We start from the raw sequence: 19,038 nt of genomic DNA, 5'->3' as shown, positions 1-19,038 counted from the left end.
TGAGAAGTTATGCACATGTCCCTGTTCACAATCAAGTCTCTTGATTGTGGTTATTTAGTTCATTAGAAATTTTAAAATTCTGTATTTTCTCATTTTAAAAAGCTATTATGAAATGGGATGTATCTTTGAACTAATAGCTTAACATACTGATGTTTTCATTTTTAAAAATTGAATATTCTCTTTATGACAGTTCTGTAAACCTTTTTAGTGAGCTTTGTAAGGTATCAGTAGTTTTGCTGTTAATTATATTATTATATATAATATAACATAATATATTGTGAACAAATTTTAGTGGGATCCTTCTTTCTGAAAATATAAGACACCATTCATTGATCCAATCCATTTGGTTTTCAGAAAGTAGGAAACTTGAAAGGTCAGTTTTAGTGTCATCTAGTGGGGGTTGGCAAACTATAGTCGTCCATGGGCTAAATTCGGCCTATTGCCTGGTTTTGTACAGCCCATGAGCTAAATGTGGTTTTTATGTTTTTAAATGTTTGTGGAAAAAATCAAAAGAAGAATAATATTTTGTGACATGTGAAAATTACATGAAATTCAAATTTCAGTGTCCATAAATAAAGTTTTACTGGAACACAGCCACATCCGTTTGTTCACTGTTTTTCTTGGGCTGTTTTTGTGATACAGCAGCAGAATCAAAGAGTTGCAGAGAGTTTGTATGTGGTGCTCTCATCGCTTTATATGCTATTCAGTGCACTACACCTCACGGTGATGCAGTTATAACTCTCCAGTATTTCAGGTGCTACACATAAAATCCATCTGTGTGGAAAGATATTTTCAGAGATGGAGTATGTAAAACTCTCATTACAGATCCGCATTACCAGAAGAACAGTATTAACACTATCTGCTTTGATAGGGGATACTGAACCCTAGTTAAATGAAGTGAAATGTTATTCTCCCTGAAAAAGAATTCCACTCTCCTTAGTAGATCTGTGTCACAAAAAATGATACTTTCTAATTTCATTGATAAAACATTTGTGAAGACTTGTTTTCTTTTTGTTACATAGTTATCTTAATTTTCTTCTTGGCCTAAAAATCCTAAAATATTTACTCTTGGACTCTTTTCTTAAGAAAAAGTTTGCCAACCCCTGTTATCTGGTATTTTTAAAGTAGTTTATACCACTGTCTTGTATTTATGGTTGAATATTGCTAGTAAGTTTATTTGGTCATCACTCTTCTTTGGTTACGTAACATCTTTGGAAGTTATATTCTGCAGAATTATTTTAAATCATAATTGGCAGGTAGTTGTGTCATACAAAGATAGCAAGTAGATCTATTTCATTAGAATGTTTGAGATTTGATCAGTTGTTTGGGAGCTAGAATTGTGTGCTAAGAATGCAAGGTATGCAAGGATAAGAAACGGGCTGTCAGCCTTAGTGAGCTTGCCACCTTACTGAATTTACCAGCAGTTAAGCTCATTATCACTTATAATTCACTTAGCGAAAGCTGGGTTCCACACTTGCTCTAATTCATTTGTTCTCATCTTCAGCTGCACTTCAGAGTAATTTGGCAAGCTTTTAAAAATACCAGTTTCTGGGCCATACAGCAGATTAAATCAGAATGTTGTGGGGAGGAGGTAGAGGGTGGCAGCATTGGATCAGCATCTAAAAGGTTCCCAGGTGAACATTAATTTGTGCCGAACACTTAATAGGCAAGTCATTTGGTTCAGTGCTTTGTTCTTCATGAGGAAAACGAGGTTAACAATTGCCTGCCAAGAGTCCCTGTTACATCTCTCATTGTGAGAATCAAATGATGTCATGAATATGAAATGACTGAAAAGACTATAATATACTTTTTAGTCAAGGTTTTCTTATAGTAATATTGTGTGTTTATCTGGAGCCAGATTCCTGGTTGGGAAAACCCTATAAAATGGTTATAAGAGTCAAGTTTAATTTCTTTCCGTGACCTTGGGCAACATTTTTAACCTCTTAATCTTAAAATTCTTTGTCTTTAAAATGGAGATGATAATAGTACCTACCTCATAGTGTTGTTATGAGAATTAAATGAACTAATGCCTCTAAAACACTTATTAACAACCAGCAATGAACAATCTGAAAAGGAAATTGAGAAAGTAATTCCATGAAATAACATCTAAAAGAATAAAATACCTAGGAATAAATTAAATCAAGGAGGTGAAAGACTTGTACGATCAAAACTATAGGTATATATCTAAAATACTGCTGAAAGAAATTAAAACCTAAATAAGTGGAAAGACATTCTATGTTCATGGATTGGAAGGCTTAATATTAAGATGTCAGTACTACTCAGAATGAGCTATGGGTTCAGTCAAATTCCAGTAGACTTTGCAGAAATGGAAAAGTCAATGTCCAAGTTTGTATAGAATTGCAAGGTGTCCCAAATAGCCGAAACAATCTTGAGGGAGAAAGACAAAGTTGGAGGACTCATATGTCCTGATTTCAAAATTTACTACAAAGCTGCAGTCATCAAAATAGTGTGGTATCTAATAAGAACCTGCTGTGTAAAAAAATAAAATAAAATTCAAAAAAAAATAGTGTGGTACTGGCATAAGGATAGACATAGAGACCAATGGAATAGAATTGAGAGTCCAGAAATAAACCCATACATCTATGGCCATTAGATTTTTTTTTCCCCAGTGTCATTTATTATATTGACCTCTGGTTAGTACCTCAGTGGCGTGTGGATTAGGTGAGCAGTGTGAGTCTCCGAGAGGATGGGCATAGTGGACCCTGAGAACATCCAATATCTGGTCCCCCATGATTGAGGTTCAGACCCTGAAATATGGGACCTACTCATGGTCTGAGAGCCTCTGTAGCAGAAGAGAAAACTGGTGGATCATGAAAACATTGGAGGATAGACCTATGTTATTTGTCCTTCATATTATTGTTTTATTTTAAAAAATTGGCTCCCAGGTGTCCAGAATTGGATTCATTATATTCCTTAGGTTCATGACACCTCTCATGACAGTGTCACCATTGGCTCATACACTGGCTCAAACATTGTTGACTCATACAAAAATTCAGATTTTTTCTTCTCTTGAGAAATTGAAGAATCCTCCAAAACATTGGTTCTGTTACACTGCAAGGCAAAAATTAGTGGCTACTCAGAGTGCTGTCCCTATTCATACCAATCTCTGCTGTCTCCTGACCAAGAGAAGTTGAAGTATATCACTGGGCTTGAACTGTTATTCTTCAAGTGGAAGAATAATCAAGTGGAAAGTGAACTATTCTATTGTGTCCACTTCACAGATTTACATTACCTGCCTGTCAGCATTTGAGTTTGAGAACCCTGCTCTGGGGGGAAGCCCTTACTATATGCAAAGCACTGAACTAACAGTTTTTCATACATTATCTCTTTAATTCGTATAAATAAGTTGAAGTGTTATCTCTGTTTTACAAGTGTGAAAGCTGAAGCTCAAAGAGCTAAATAACTGGCCCAAGATGATAAAAATTCTGATTTTTGATGCTGAGATTCAAACTTTGCATGGCCATTATATTTTAGATAAGGGTGCAAAGTCCATTCCATGGAGAAAGAATAGTCTCTTCAATAAATGGTGCTGAGACACCTGGATTTCCACATGCAAAAGAATGAGGTTGGACCCTACCTCACATCATATGCAAACATTAACTCAAAATGGGTCAATGACCTAAATATAAGAACTAAAACCATAAAACTCTTAGAAGGAAACATAGGGGTAAACCTTCATGACCTTAGGTTCAGCAGTGGATTCTTATAGTTGACACCAAAAGCATGAGCAATAGCAACAAAAAGACAACTCATTTTAAAAATGGGCAAAGCACTTGAGTAGACACTTCTCCGAAGAAGATGTACAAATGGGGAACAAACATGTGAAAAGATATTTAATATCATTAGTCGTTAGGAAAATGCAAATCAGACCCACAGTGAGATACCGTGTCTCACCTACTAGGACGGCTGTAATTTAAAACAAAACCCCAAAAAACTAGTGTCGGTGAGGATGTGGAGAAAATTGGAATCCTCATACATTGCTAGGAGGAGTCTAAAATGATGCAGCTGCTGTGGAAAACAGTTTGGTGGTTCCTCAAAAAGTTAAATATGGATTTACCATGTAACTCAGCATGTCTACTCCTAGGTACATATCCAAAAGTATTGAAAATAGATTCAAACAGATACATGTACTCCAGGGTTCATTGCAGCATTATTCACAGTAGCAAAAACATGGAGACAACTCACGCGTCCACCAACAGATGAATGGATAAACAAAATGTGGTGTATATATATATACAATGGAATGTTATTCAGCTAAATTAGAGGTTACCAGAGGCTAAGGGAATGAGGGAAGTGGAGAGGTATTGCTTAATAGGTAGAGTTTCAGGATGAAGTGATGAAGAAGTTTTGGAAAGATAGTAGTGATGGTTGCACAACGTTTTGAGTATAATTAATGCCACTGAATTGTACATTTAAAAATGGTTAAAATGGCCAATTTTATGTTATGTATTTTTACCCAATAAATAAGTATGTTTAAAATGTTTATTAATATAACGCCTGACACATAGTAAGTCCTCAATAAAAGCTAGCCATTATGTTAATCATAACAGGTACAAAACAAACTCAAGTATGAAAAGACTTCTCAGGCATGGAGGACTGTAGCTGCCATAATCACCCATAAGATAAAGTAGCAGATTCAGAGCATTGAAGGAGGGGCAGCTTATAGTAAAGTGGGGTAGACAAACAGACTATTAAAAATATAAAATAAATGTGGTCCAGTGGGTAGGACTCTGTGCTCCCAGTGCAGGGGGCCCGGGTTCAATTCCTGGTCAGGGAGCTAGATCCCACATGCATGCCGCAACTGGGAGCCCGCATGCGGCAAGTAAAGAGCCCGCATGCCACAACTAAAAGATCCCCCATGCTGCAAGTAAAGATCCGCGTGCCACAACTGAGACCCAGCACAGCCGAGATAAATAAAATAAATAAATAAATATTTAAAAATACATATATAAAATAAAATTTAAAACTGTTAAAAACACTTGAGCATTAGAGTCAACAATACCTCAGGATTCCCTAAGAACATTACTGTTTTGACAAGAGACATCTAAAAAAGGATTTTTTTGAAAGTAGTTCTGTACTTTAAAAGATTGATACTAGTATCGTGTATTTCTACTCAGTTGGGTTACTTTTTTTTTTTTTTTTTTTTTTTGCGGTACGCGGGCCTCTCACTGCTATGGCCTCTCCCGTTGTGGAGTACAGGCTCCGGACGCGCAGGCCCAGCGGCCATGGCTCATGGGCCCAGCCACTCCGCGGCATGTGGGATCCTCCCGGACCGGGGCACAAACCCACGTTGCCCACATTGGCAGGCGGACTCTCAACCACTGCGCCACCAGGGAACCCCTGGTTACTTTTTTTTTTTTAGTTTTTGTATTTAAAGGATTTGCTTAGAAAATTGGGTTATGTGGAGTGCCTCATTCTACAAAAGTGTTGAATCTAAATGAAGTGTTTTTGTATGATAGGAACATAAATTCTGCATTTAAACACTGAGAAAACTGCCTAGCATTTGCTTTTTATAAATTTTCAATCTTCTTTTCCAGGAAGATTCCTGATATTACACCCACCGTAAATGATCAGAAACCATCTGTATCAAAGTCTGGACGGAAGATTAAAGGAAGGGGCACAATTGTATGTGTGTTAAAACTGGACTTTTTTCAAATTACTTATCTTAAGCGGTAAAATGTTTTTACCTCTAGGCAAAATCCTAGCTTTAATCTTAGGTATAGTCCAAAATCTGTCCAAGGAGCTAGTTGTATTCTGTATAGTTATGGGAAGGCACTGCTGTTAGATTAGTGTTTACTGCTGTGTTTGAATATGAAATGAATGTGAAATAATCAGTATGCTGAGAAATGTTAGTATATTGAATAATCTAGGCTAATGAATATAACCATTAGGACTTCAAAGAGGAAATTGTTGTGTGTGATTACAGGTGAATCTCCAGCTTTCCCATTTTTTTTAGTTTGACACAACTTCATACCATCTTCTTGGTACTTAGTCGTTATTGCCTTTGAATGGCGTCAGAGATTGGGTCTTATACCTACCTCTGTCCTATAGCAGATTACAATTAAGAGATATTTTGAAGGTAGTTATTCCTAACTTTGTTTTTAAAGCGCTATCACACACCTCCAAGATCAAGATCCTGTTCCGAATCAGATGATGATGATAGCAGTGAAACTCCTCCTCACTGGAAAGAAGAAATGCAGAGATTAAGAGCATATAGACCACCTAGTGGAGAAAAGTGGAGTAAAGGAGATAAGTAAGTATAAGTACAATCCTGTGTCCTCTATATTTTAAGTCTTAAGGGGATAGAGACATATTTCTGGACTTTTCACTAAATATTTACCTTTAAAATTAGACTATGACCAAAGAGAATATATTTGGGAATGCTTGGTGAAATGGGAGGAGGGCTGCTTGACTTTGGGTGCTTTTAAATCAAAATTCTGTTTTCCCTCGCAAGACTATAACCCTCCTGAATTTCTTAAAGATTTCTTGTTCAATTTTAGAAATAATCAGGACTTAAAAAAAATTATATAGCAGATTCTTTCCTAGCCTGTTCTCATAGTCACTAATGAATAAATGGGTAGATAGGGAAATCTGTACCCAGTGTGTGTGTTAACTTCTGACCCCAGGGACTTTTGTTTCTTCAGAAGTGTATCCATGTCCTGTCTTCATTGACACTCCACAGTGCAGTATCTATTTTAGAAATGGGGCTGGCCCCAGAATAGCTAGTGCAAAATATACCAATGGGACCCTGTGTAATTGTTCATGGTAGAATTCTGTTTTTCTCTATGGGCATCCAGCAGAATGGTTCGAAGTTAGAAGAGGGAGGAAAAGGTGTGCGTCTGCTGTGTGGAAGTGGTGTAGACACAGTGGCACTGAGAACTCTGAGTTTTGAGCCCTGATATTGCCACTGAGATATTGTAAAGTCTGCATCTATTTAATGTACTTTTCCCCTAATTTCTGTACTAAGTAGTTTAACTAAAACCGTAGGGGAAAGTTGTTGATTACCTGTATGAGGCTGAGATAAAAACAGTAGTCATGTTTTTAAGGAATTCCCTGGTGGTCCAGTGGTTAGGACTCGGGAGTTTTCCCTGCTGGTGCTCGGGTTCGATCCCTGGTCAGGGAACTAAGATCCCACAAGCCGTGCAGCCAAAAAAGAAAAAGAGGCTTCGCCTAAAGTTCAGGCAGTTATCCTGTATCTGCAGAGAATTAACAGAATTGTTTGGGAACTTGATTTGATTCTCCCTCAGAAATTATTCCTGGAGGCAGAGTGTTATTGAGTGGATGATAGCCAGGAACTCAGTAGGGCAGCAGTGCTTTTGTGATTGCTGTAGTTGCTTTGCTTTTCAAAACTATTTTCCTATCGAAGTTGAAAATTCTTGGCTTGGCTCTGAAAAAAATCCTTTTGTAAGTCTGATAGTAGTGATCTGATAGTAATGATCTCTTTGAAATTACAAGGTCGGGACCAGGCCTATCAGCTGTTGGTTTATCCTTCCTATGTGTGCTTAAAGTGTTGACAGAGTCAGTACTTGGTTGTTAACTAAGCTTTTGCTGATGCATTTGTATTGACAACAAATGTGTTTTAATTTTAAAGCATAGAAAACATGCTTGTAAATAATTGCATGCATATTATGTCCTTTTCTATAGGTTAAGTGACCCCTGTTCAAGCCGATGGGATGAAAGAAGCTTGTCCCAGAGATCCCGATCGTGGTCCTATAATGGATATTATTCAGATCTAAGCACAGCAAGACACTCTGATGGTCACCATAAAAAACGCAGAAAAGAGAAAAAGGTTAAGCATAAAAAGAAAGCTAAAAAGCAGAAACATTGCAGAAGGCACAAACAGACTAAGAAGAGAAGGATTATTGTACCATCTGACATAGAATCCTTAAAATCTTCCACCCGAAGAGTGAAATCCTCATGTGATAGAGAAAGGAGATCTCGTTCTTCCTCGTTGTCATCTCATCACTCATCCAAGAGGGACTGGTCTAAATCTGATAAGGATGACCACAGCTCTTCAACCCATTCCAGCAGAGACTCATACAGATCAAAATCTCACTCACAGTCTTATTCTAGAGGAAGCTCAAGATCAAGGACTCCGTCAAAATCCTCATCACATTCTCGAAGTAGATCAAAGTCCAGATCTAGTTCTAAGTCAGGGCACCAAAGAACAGCATCAAAATCACCAAGAGGAACAGCCTCTCAGTTAAGTGAAAATAAACCTGTTAAAACAGAACCTTTAAGAGCAACAGTGACACAAAATGAAAATGTTTTAGTACAACCAGTGGTGGCGGAAAATATTCCTGTAATACCACTGAGTGACAGCCCCCCTCCTTCAAGGTGGAAGCCTGGACAGAAGCCCTGGAAGCCCTCTTATGAACGAATCCAGGAAATGAAAGTTAAAACAACCCATTTGCTGCCCATCCAAAGCACTTATGGTTTAGCAAATGTTAAAGAGACTGGTAGTTCATCATCCTACCATAAAAGAGAAAAAAATTCAGAAAGTGATCGGAGCGCTTATTCAAAATACAGTGATAGAAGTTCAGAAAGTTCACCGAGGTCAAGGAGTAGATCTTCTAGGAGTAGATCTTATTCCAGGTCATACACAAGATCTCGAAGTTTAGCTAGTTCACATTCAAGGTCTAGGTCTCCCTCATCTAGATCTCATTCACGAAATAAATACAGTGACCACTCACGGTGTAGTAGATCATTTTCATACTCTTCTGTTAGCAGTGATGATGGAAGACGAGCCAAGAGAAAATTTAGATCCAATGGGAAAAAAAATAACACCTCCAATAAAAGGCACAGCAGCAGCTCTGAAAAGACACTTCGTAATAAATATGTCAGAGGCAGAGACAAGTCTTCATGTCATAGAAAGTACAGTGAAAGCAGGTCATCTTTAGATTATTCTTCAGACAGTGAACAGTCAAGTGTTCGGGTTACACAGTCAGCCCAGGAAAAAGAGAAGCAAGTCCAAATGGACATGAATAATAAACAGGAGAAAAACAGAGGTGAAGAGAAATCTAAGCCTGAACGGGAATGCCCTCATTCAAAAAAAAGAACTTTGAAAGAAAGTCCTTCTGATCACTTTAGAAGTGGCAGTAAGCCCAAAAGGAAGAATTATGCTGGGAGTAAATGGGACTCTGAGTCAAATTCTGAACAAGATGTAACTAAAAACAGTAAAAATAATTCCCGGCCATCTTCTGATAAGGAGGAAGGTGAAGCCACTTCAGATTCTGAGTCAGAGTTGGGTGAAATTCACATCAAAACCAAACCAGCAACTAAGTCTTCAGCAGGTACTTTACTGCCTGATGGTAATAGTGCCTGGAAATCAAGCAAACAGCGGTCATCAACCTCTGATTCTGAGGGGTTCTATTCCAATTCAGAAAACAGTAGAGGAAAACCCCACAAGCATAAACACAGCTCTAAGGAGCATCTTAAAAGGGAACATACCAAAAAAGCAAAAGAGAAATTGAAAGGGAAAAAAGAGAAAAAACACAAGGCTCCAAAACGAAAACAAGCGTTCCACTGGCAGCCTCCACTAGAATTTGGTGAAGAGGAGGAGGAGGAGATTAACGAAAAGCAAGTTACTCAGGAAGCAAAAGAGAAAAAACAACTTTCTGAAAACAGGGAAGCCGTAAAAGAAAATATTCCCCAAACTGAGAAGCCCTGTGAAGATGGCAGTCTTTCAGGTAAACATAATCCAATAACGGTTTCATCAGATACTGATCAGCCTACTAAAGATGATAGTAAACTCAGTGTGTCTCCCGCAGCTTTAAACGCTGAGGAAAACGTGGTCAGTTCTCCCCCGAACATTCAGCATATTGAAGAGAGCATCCCAAGCGGAGTGGAGGATCTGCTTCAAACAGATGACAACATGGAGATTTGCACTCCTGATAGGAGTTCCCCAGCAAAGGCCGAGGGGGCTTCCCCTCTAGGAAATTCAAGGCTTGACACCCCGGATATAAGCATTGTTCTAAAGCAGGATATGCCAACAGAGCATCCTGAGGCAGAGTTGGGAAAACAGGAAAGCAGCATGTCAGAAAGCAAAATGGTGGGTGAGGTGGGAAAGCAGGACAGCAGCTCCGCCAGCTTGGCCACTGCTGTAGAAAGCACTGTGAAGAGAGAGGTGGCTGAGAAAAGCCAGACCAGCCTCATGGATAATAAATGGAAGCCCCTGCAAGGTGTGGGGAACCTGGCAGCACCGTCTGCTACTACATCAAGTGCTGTGGAAGTTAAGGCACTGACTACTGTGCCTGAAATGAAACCACAAGGCTTGAGAATAGAAATTAAAAGCAAAAATAAAGTTCGGCCTGGGTCTCTCTTTGATGAAGTAAGAAAGACAGCACGCTTAAACCGGAGGCCAAGAAATCAGGAGAGTTCGAGTGATGAGCAGACGCCTAGTCGGGATGGCGATAGCCAGTCCAGGAGTCCAAGCAGATCTCGAAGTAAATCTGAGACCAAGTCAAGGCACAGAACAAGGTCTGTCTCCTACAGTCACTCAAGGAGTCGATCGAGAAGTTCCACATCATCTTATCGGTGAGCATTACTCTCTTTTCCTTTTTTTCTCCCAAGGAGAGTCTGTTACTGTTTTGCTTGGAAGAACATCAGAGTTAGGGACAAGATCACTGTTTCCCAATATCTGGGAGGGAATAAGGAGAAAGCTTGTGCTGTGTGACTCACAGAGCAGACTGAAGACACAGGGAGCAGAGATTTCAGGGGAAGAGATTTGGGCTCAGGGTAAAAAAACTATTGCTGTCAATTAAAGCTCCATGGCAACTGCAGTGAGTTGCCGTGATAGGTGGCAAGTTCTCCATTTTTAAAGGAGTGAGGCCGCTCTCTCTACTGTTAGTGATGCCTTAGAAGGGAATCTTGCATTTACAGAATATGTAGGATTTCGAGATCAGTAATCTAACCCTCCATTTTATACAAGTGGAGGGTGAGGGCCAGAGAGGCAAAGTTACCTGCCAAGGACTTGCATCTAGTTGATCTTTATTCAAGGGGCAGGAAATGGTAAAAATGATCATCTTAAGATTGATTGGTTGATTTTTGGTTCAAGTTACGTCTAACTATTGTCATCAGCATAGACTGGCTAATGCAGAGAATGAGCATTTTTAAAACTAAAAAAATTGGTGATGGTGGTATGAAGTTAACAAGTAATTTGTATTCTTTTCTTTTCCTTGTAAATGTTTCATGGTTTTGCCTCACTGCCTCTGACTCATATCCTTTATTACGCTGTGCTTGATTTTCATCACTTGAACTTAAAATGCAGTAAGAATCTTTAACTTTTTTTCTTCCTAGTTTTCTATCAGTCATTTTCTTCCCTTACCCAGATTTCTTTAAAAATAGGAGCCGACATTTACCATCTACAATAAGCATCTCCCATTTACTCTTCAGTTGCTTGCAGTTTGTATTCTGTGCCTTCCCTCCCCCATCTCACTCAGCTGACTAAGATTTTCAGGTACTTCCGCATGGCCAGTGCCAGGGCATGTTTTCAGTCCCTTCAGTCCTTCTAGAAGCCCTCTGCTAGCTCTCCTCATTCCCTCTCAGACCATTCCATGCTTGAGTTGTTGGCGTCTCTACCTCCTCCTGCTCTGACTCCCAACAAGGCCCAGAGAGCTGGTGAATCCTGGCCTTTTGTCTCCGGGTTCATATTCTAGATGAAGGTGCCTGTTGAGCTACTCCAGCCTCCTGTCCGCTCGGTGTGTACTTACCGTTTACACTCAGACAGCTCTGAGCTGTTGGTGACGCTGGCCATTCTCATCTACCTTCCTGCCCCTGCCTTTGGAGTGGGTGGTGTCTCATTTCATACATGAAGACAGTGAGGCATGGAAACGCTAAGAAATTTGCTCTTAAGTTGGGCAGCTCACAGGTAGTAGACTGAGATAGCTAAACTTTGCCCTCCCTGTTTCGGTTACTTACGTGGGCCTGACTTCCCTTCTGGCCTGCAAACTCAGTAAAGTCAGGGGCTGTTTGCTACTCATCTTTCATTCACCTAACAGAGTCGCTCTATAATTGTTCGTTGAGTAAATGACTAGGATCTTATGAGAACAGAATGTGTCTTTGCCAATAAACTGCATCTGTCTTCCAAAACATAAGTACATACTGAATAAAACCTATGAAGATATTACCTGAGTAGCACATACACAGGGGTATTGTTCAGTTCCTGAATGGCAAGCATAAACTAGGGGAAGCAGGGTGGGGCAAAATTGCATTAAGTTTCTTGTTTGTTTTATTAAATATTAAATAGGTATAAATTTTTTTAATGATTAAGGTATAAAAAATAATTTTAAATGGTATCTAGCTTTAAAAATAGAGCTTTGATATACCTAATGTAGTCCTACCCGATGCTACCCTACTTTCTCTCTTCTCTCCTAGAGTTAAATGTTATTCTAAACTTCTATTATAATTTTGTTGTTTCTCTTTGTAGTTTTACTATAAATGTTTCTATCTATATATAATGTTGCTTTTGCTTGTTTTCAAACAAAATCCTTTTTTATATGTATAGATATTCTACGTTTGCCTTTTTCACTCAACATTATGTTCCCAAGAGTTACCTCTGTTGATACATGGCAGCTGTAGTTCATTTTCCTACTTTAGAATATTTCAGTATATATCTGTGTTAATTTTTTTTTAACCCATTCTACTGTTAATGGAGATTTGGATTGTTTCCTCTTCTGGTATTACAGGTAGGGCTCCTATGAACATACCTGTATCAGCCTTTTCTGTTTTCTCTTTATTTTATTCTGTTCAGTTTAAACCCTCATTAGCCGTCTCTGTGATACCCGCTGTGAGGAGTTCGTGAGAGACCTTTCCAGAGACCTTTCCTCTTGTTGGGTTTTCCCCCTCCTGCCCTACTTGTAATTAGTTTTAACAGCATAATGAGTTAATATGATTTATATATTTTCCACTCTCACTTGTAGATCAAGAAGCTACTCCAGAAGTCGGAGCAGAGGGTGGTACAGCAGAGGCCGCACAAGAAGCCGGAGCAGTTCCTACCGCAGTTACAAAAGCCATAGGTGAGCTTGTGAATCCTGTCCTACTGTGGGGTCTCCATCTGTCTTCTTTTGAAGGCCTGCCCTGCACAGGCAGAGTGGGGTAGCTGTTGAAAAGGGTCTTGTCATTGCTGACTATCAGACAGGCCTACTTACTCACCTAGTTCTTTCTTTCAAAGAGCTATTGGATTCTTACTGGCTGATCTCAAGATGGGATCTTATCAGAGTGAGGAAAGAGAAGCAGTAGAAATATTTAAAAGAGGCCCTGACTACCACCTGAACCCCCAGTACATCCTCGTTAACCTAAGTTTCCATCTGCAGTCATCTCTTGACTCGGGTTAGATATTGGGAGAGGAGGACTATTACACGAGGACAAAGGAAGAAGTGTGTGTGTGGTGGGTGACCCCAAGTTTCTGGTTTTCCCAGCTTCTTCCAGCCCCTTTTTGCCTCTCAGGTATTTACCACTGCTGCAGCTTCATTTTACTTTCAAGTGTTCCACCTGTGTCTTCCCCTTCCCCACCCAGTTCCTCCCCAGCGACTTTCTTGATGTGCACCTCATAGAAGAATTGTGTAAAACTTCTAACGTTTCTTGCAAAATCCAACATGCTTTTTAAAAAAATTCCAATATACTTTTGATATGAAAATGAAATAAATATAGCTGCTGGATTTCATTGTGTGTTTTCTCCTTGATGGGCAAATAAATGTCTAGATTTTTGATGTAGCCTGTCCTGATCCACAAGTTGATAGCCCCTCATGTGATTCCTATTAGGACGTCCAGCAGGAGCAGATCCAGGAGCAGCTCGTACGATCCCCACAGTCGGTCCAGGTATGGACAGGGGTTGGGAAACCACCTGTGGGGGCAGAATTAAAAGGGCCTTGTTTTATAAAGCCCTTAATTCCCTTTTAAAAGGTGTTGTATGTTATTGAAAAACATATGTTTGTCTTTTTGAACAGTTTTTAATCTGTTGGCCCATTGTGCTCTAATGTCAAAAGTGATAATTGATGTCGAATTGTAATGGCAGGGATTTATTGACTATAATTGTCTAATAAGATCCATGAGATTCAATTGAACTAACTCAGTGTTAATTTTGTGATATTTTTCAATGCAGAAAAGAAACTATAACATTTTTCTGTTTAATACGGTAAGTCTGATTTGGGGCAGTTGTTAAATGTTTCCAGTACTTGTTCTGCAGATGTGTCTTCATACTGTCATATAGTGCCCATGTTCTAAGAGGACACTTAAGAAGCTAAAAAGAAATGGGAATATATGAGTATTTGAACGGGAAGATTTAGTGTTTGTTATTGCTGTTTAAAGCAGGTCCTACACCTACGATAGCTACTATAGCAGGAGTCGGAGTCGAAGTAGAAGCCAGAGGAGCGACAGTTATCACCGAGGCAGAAGCTACAATAGGCGGTCCAGGTGGGTCTGTTCTTTCAAGCACTGTAAGTTACTGTGGGCACTTAGGGTGTGGGGTGAGAGACTGCTGTAGAAGAGAAAGCACCATCTTCTGAGGACAGAAATACTTCTTTCTCTGCCTGAACTTCATCAACCCAAAGGCAGTTACTGAAAGTGGCCTTTGTATTAAGAGTTGCTGGGTAGTATTTACTGGTGGTTGTTAATGTTTGAATCTAAAATGGATTTTTAAATATTCACATATCCTTGGACAAACATTTCTTTTGGAAGGAATAAGGAGAGAAGGCAACTCAAACCATGGCCCATTCTTTAAATAGGGTTGCTTGCTAGAACTAACAGCCGATTTGTCAGTGTTTTGAATTTTAAAAAGGTAATATTTTAAAAACTGTAACATAATAAAATATAATACTTAGGATTGCAGTTTGTACGGTTAAAAATGTTTATATATTATATGTATTTATAGGTATGTTTTATGTAACATATGGCTCATACTGTGGGTTGCTTTTTGTAATGTCCCTTTCCTGGTGGCTTCTGGTCTTACCCTTCCCCCATACCTTACAACTACAGTCAGTCGTGCTTGTAGGGTATCAGTGTGATCTGGACACTCCCTTGTTTGAAACTCTTCAAGGATGCCCTACTGCCTTCAGGGGCAGGTCCATGCTCCTCAGCATTGCATGGAGGCCTCTCCGCCTACCAACTCCAGCTTGGGCTTTTCTGTCTTCCCTGCACTAACATCCTGGAACCTTTTTCTTTTTCTGCCTAGAGAGTCACATGCCCACTTCACCATGTCCCCTTGACATGAAATAGCCAATTGAAATAGCCAATTCTCAACTACTCTGCAGGTCTCCACTGCAGCCCACTCACTGCCCCAGGGAAGCCCTTCCTGCTGCTCACTCTGAGATCTGTTGCCCTCTCGCCGCATGTGCTTTATTTATCTTGCCCCCTATTCTATACTATCCTTGAGCCCCAGGAAACTCTACATAGTCTACTCTGTGTGTGCCCTTTGCATCTAGTAAAGTGACTGGCTCTCTGTGAATATTTTTCGAAATAACTGAATGGTGACCATAACCAAGTCTTCTTGACTCACTCTCCCAGTGGTCCTGTCCCTGTCCCACCTCACCCTCACCCCTCATTGGCCTCCCATTTTGATTTGATTTTGATTTCCTTGCCTTTTAATGAAACTCTCTTTGTGGGCCTTTTTTCCCTTACTTCCTCAGTCTAATTAAATATTGATGTTCATTTTGGGTAACATGGAAAATTATTCTCACACATATGAGTGGATTTCAAGTAATTCCCCAAGAAGTTTCTTTATTTTATCTTAACCTGATATTACCACCATCTGTCATTGACATCTTTGAAAAGTCTGCAGTATTGCCACAGTCAGTACCCCACTCGCCAACCCACTATGCTGTGCCTCTTCAAGCCACTTGCTTTCAGGCCACTCATATCAAAAAAGAAGCTACAAGAGGAATTCAAAGGGCTGACAATTAAAAGGTATTTCTGTTTTTGTTTTGTTATACAGGAGTTGTAGATCTTATGGCTCTGACAGTGAAAGTGACCGAAGTTACTCTCATCATCGGAGTCCCAGTGAAAGCAGCAGATATAGTTGAAAGTGTCCCCTTTTTTTGATACAAATTGGATCTTATTTGTAAATATCTGGTAACTTAAAAGTTTAAGAAACTTAATGGCAGTCTGTTGTTCTGTTTCAATATTAGAGATGAAGTTGAAAAATAGACACTTATAATTGTTATTTGTTCATTTACATGTGCGTAGAATTTAAAATACAGATATGTCTCCTAAAAATAGTTGTATGCCACATTTTACAGTAGCCAACTATGGAAATGAATTTCATTTTCTTGAATCAAGAAATCATGAAATTTAAATATAATTTGCAATATTATTTTAGCTAGATTATTTCTCTCCATCTCATGTATTTCTTAGAATACAGATTCTTTTTGCCCGTTTTTAAGGTTTTAGCATGTATGCTGCCAAGCATAGAACTGTGAAGGAGAACTGTGAAAGGTGACCAAATACTTGTATACCAATTACACAGAACCTTATACATGTGTGCTCTTAAAAACAAACTGCCCAGAACTGATACTGATGGTAGCCAGGAGTATAAGGCAGTGGCTCTGGGGTTCTTAATTCATTCCTTACTTCTTTGTTGTCTCAGAGGATCAGAAAAGTAGTCACCATACAGCCCAGTGTATTATTTCAGGCTGGCGGGTGAGGTTAAGAAGAGTAAATCAGCCTTAACTATAAATACCTGCACTGTCTCTAAAGCCCTAATGTTTTATGTGCTTTCTAATAAATACTATGAAGTTCGGTTTGTAAAAAGACAATTCTATTCCAGTTCATGCTTTGGTGCTTGGTACCTTTTGGTGCATTATTCTTACATACTATACATTAGAATTCCGTCAGAGAGAGAAATGAATTTTTAAAAATTCATTGGCACCAAACATGGGTCCTTCTAAGCTCTATTCACTTTAAATATTTGGAGGGCCTCTCTCAAGCACAGGTGTGGGCTGGAGGCCGTGGAGCAGGCAGGATTGGCATGGGGTTGTGTGGCCACTGGGGTCTGCTGCACAGAACTGATGCGTGTGTCCCTGGAGGAGTTGATTGGAGAGTGGACTTCAAAAGTAACACCAACATCTCCCTGCCACCATCCTGGGCACATTTTGCAGGGCTTTACTTTTAAGTCTTTCAAGTAAGAGGCAGATGCAAGAGCAGTTGAACTGTTCTCAGCACCCGCCAGCATGTTTCCCTGTTTCAGTGGCCTGCACTGACTCAGTGAAGCCTTGTGTGAGATGGTAAACCTACGACAACAGACAGGGAATCGGGGTGTGCAGTACTGCATAGATTACACACTTTCACAGTCTTGGGTGGTTCCTGCAAAAATGATTTGACCTGTAAAAACTGGTGAGATTTTTTTTTTTTGCGGTACGCGGGCCTCTCACTGTTGTGGCCTCTCCCATTGTGGAGCACAGGCTCTGGACACGCAGGCAGGCTCAGCGGCCATGGCTCACGGGCCCAGCCGCTCTGCGGCATGTGGGATCTTCCCAGACCGAGGCACAAACCCGCGTCCCCTGCATCGGCAGGCGGACTCTCAACCACTGTGCCACCAGGGAAGCCCTGGTGAGATTTTTTTTAACCTTTAGTTTGAGTTTTTTCCCCAAGTGTACTTAATCACCTTAGTGCCAGTTTAATCCAGTTATGCAGAAGAAATTCATATTGGATGTTTGATGCAGAACTCTGTGCCATCCTACCCCAGGGCTTGCCTGGTGTACTTGGGAAGTGGGAAAGAGCCCTCAGTTGGAGGGATCTGACCACCCCTGATGGATGGAGGGGTGACCTTGGATATATTAAAACCATCACCCATAAAAGGTTCATAAACAGGGTTGTGGCCAGTTGTTTGCCAAGTTGATAGATGAGAATACATTAGAAAATAGGACCTAAGTCAAACAAACATACTTGATAGTGAATACAAAACAATGTGCGATCATATGAAGGGTTTTCAGAAGTTGCCTACAGAGGAGAATATTGCTTTAATAATATGCAGTGGAAAGAAACTGCATTTAGAACCCAAACAAAAACTGCCAAATCTAATTACGTTAAGAAGAGTTACCTTTGGGCAGTGTATTAGTTTTCTATTGCTGTGTAACAAATGACCCCAAACTTTGCAGCTTAAAGCAGCACTCATTTCTTAGCTTACAGTTCTGTAGCTCATGAGTCCAGCACAGTATGGCTGGATTCTCTGCTCAGGGTCTCACAAGGCTGAAATCAAGGGTCAGCAGGGCAGCATTCCTTTATGGAGGCTCTGGGGAAGAATCTGCTTCCAAGTTCATTCAGATTGTTAGCAGTATTCAGTTCCTTGCTGGCTGTCAGCCGGGGTCCTCTTTCTCGGCTCCTTAAGGCTGCTCACATTCCTTCTTGTGTGCTTCCCTCCATCTTCAAACCAGCAATGGCCCATCGAGGGCTTCTTCTCATGCTTCAGGTCTCTCTGCCTTCCTCCTCTGTTTTAAGGTTTGTGTGATTAGATCAAGCCCACTGAGATAGTCTCCCTGTGTTAAGGTCAGCTGTGCCACAGAACATAATCACAGAAGTGGTATCACATTTACAGGTTCCTGGGATTGGGGCATGAAATAGGAGGAGGGGCATTTTAGAATTCTGCCTCCCACAGGCAATAACTTCGCCTGTTGTGCTGTGGGTAGAATTTTACCCTGAAAAGGTGGGCCCTAGAAGCCTCGTTTGTTTTCTCCATGGAAAAGGACAGCCCTCAGCTGCAGCATTCAACTTGTGTGTTTACTGAATGGACTACAGAAATAGCTTTTCTTCATAAAGGGGATTGTTCTGTATTTTAAGTTACTTTTTAAATAAAATTGAATTATGTGTATTGTGCTTCTTAATAGACAAGGCATTATTGGACTGGTTTTGTAATGTCCTGTTTACTGCAAATGAAACATGATATAGCTGGTATTGTTCAAAAACTGTAGAAAATACTTTTGTACATATTGGTAATGTCTGATTTGTATACACTTCATTTAAATTTCCCTAAAACTGGAAAGGGGGGCCTTGTAGACATTAAAATATATACTTAGTCTAAGTTTGAGT

At 39.9% G+C, this 19,038-nt stretch overlaps 1 protein-coding gene across 9 annotated transcripts in view; it reads left to right on the top strand.

Annotated features, from left to right (window-relative positions):
* NKTR (natural killer cell triggering receptor) overlaps nt 1–19,030 on the top strand; it is a 49,114-nt gene extending 30,084 nt beyond the window's left edge. For 5 of the 9 annotated variants that reach the window (XM_067753928.1, XM_067753920.1, XM_067753926.1 and 2 more), the window contains 8 exons: nt 5,559–5,646; nt 6,129–6,274; nt 7,666–10,557; nt 12,942–13,037; nt 13,783–13,839; nt 14,123–14,155; nt 14,329–14,433; nt 15,950–19,030. In XM_067753928.1, coding sequence (XP_067610029.1) covers nt 5,559–5,646; nt 6,129–6,274; nt 7,666–10,557; nt 12,942–13,037; nt 13,783–13,839; nt 14,123–14,155; nt 14,329–14,433; nt 15,950–16,037 — 3,505 coding nt within the window. In that variant the 3' untranslated portion in view covers nt 16,038–19,030. The remainder of the gene's footprint in view (nt 1–5,558; nt 5,647–6,128; nt 6,275–7,665; nt 10,558–12,941; nt 13,038–13,782; nt 13,840–14,122; nt 14,156–14,328; nt 14,434–15,949) is intronic. The other 4 variants (XM_067753925.1, XM_067753921.1, XM_067753924.1 and 1 more) reach the window with 4 other exon arrangements.
* Nucleotides 19,031–19,038: the final 8 nt, after the last annotated feature.

Source organism: Pseudorca crassidens, chromosome 10 (assembly GCF_039906515.1).
Source record: "Pseudorca crassidens isolate mPseCra1 chromosome 10, mPseCra1.hap1, whole genome shotgun sequence".
Lineage (NCBI taxonomy): Eukaryota > Metazoa > Chordata > Mammalia > Artiodactyla > Delphinidae > Pseudorca > Pseudorca crassidens.
This window is presented reverse-complemented; position numbering and strand designations above follow the sequence as displayed.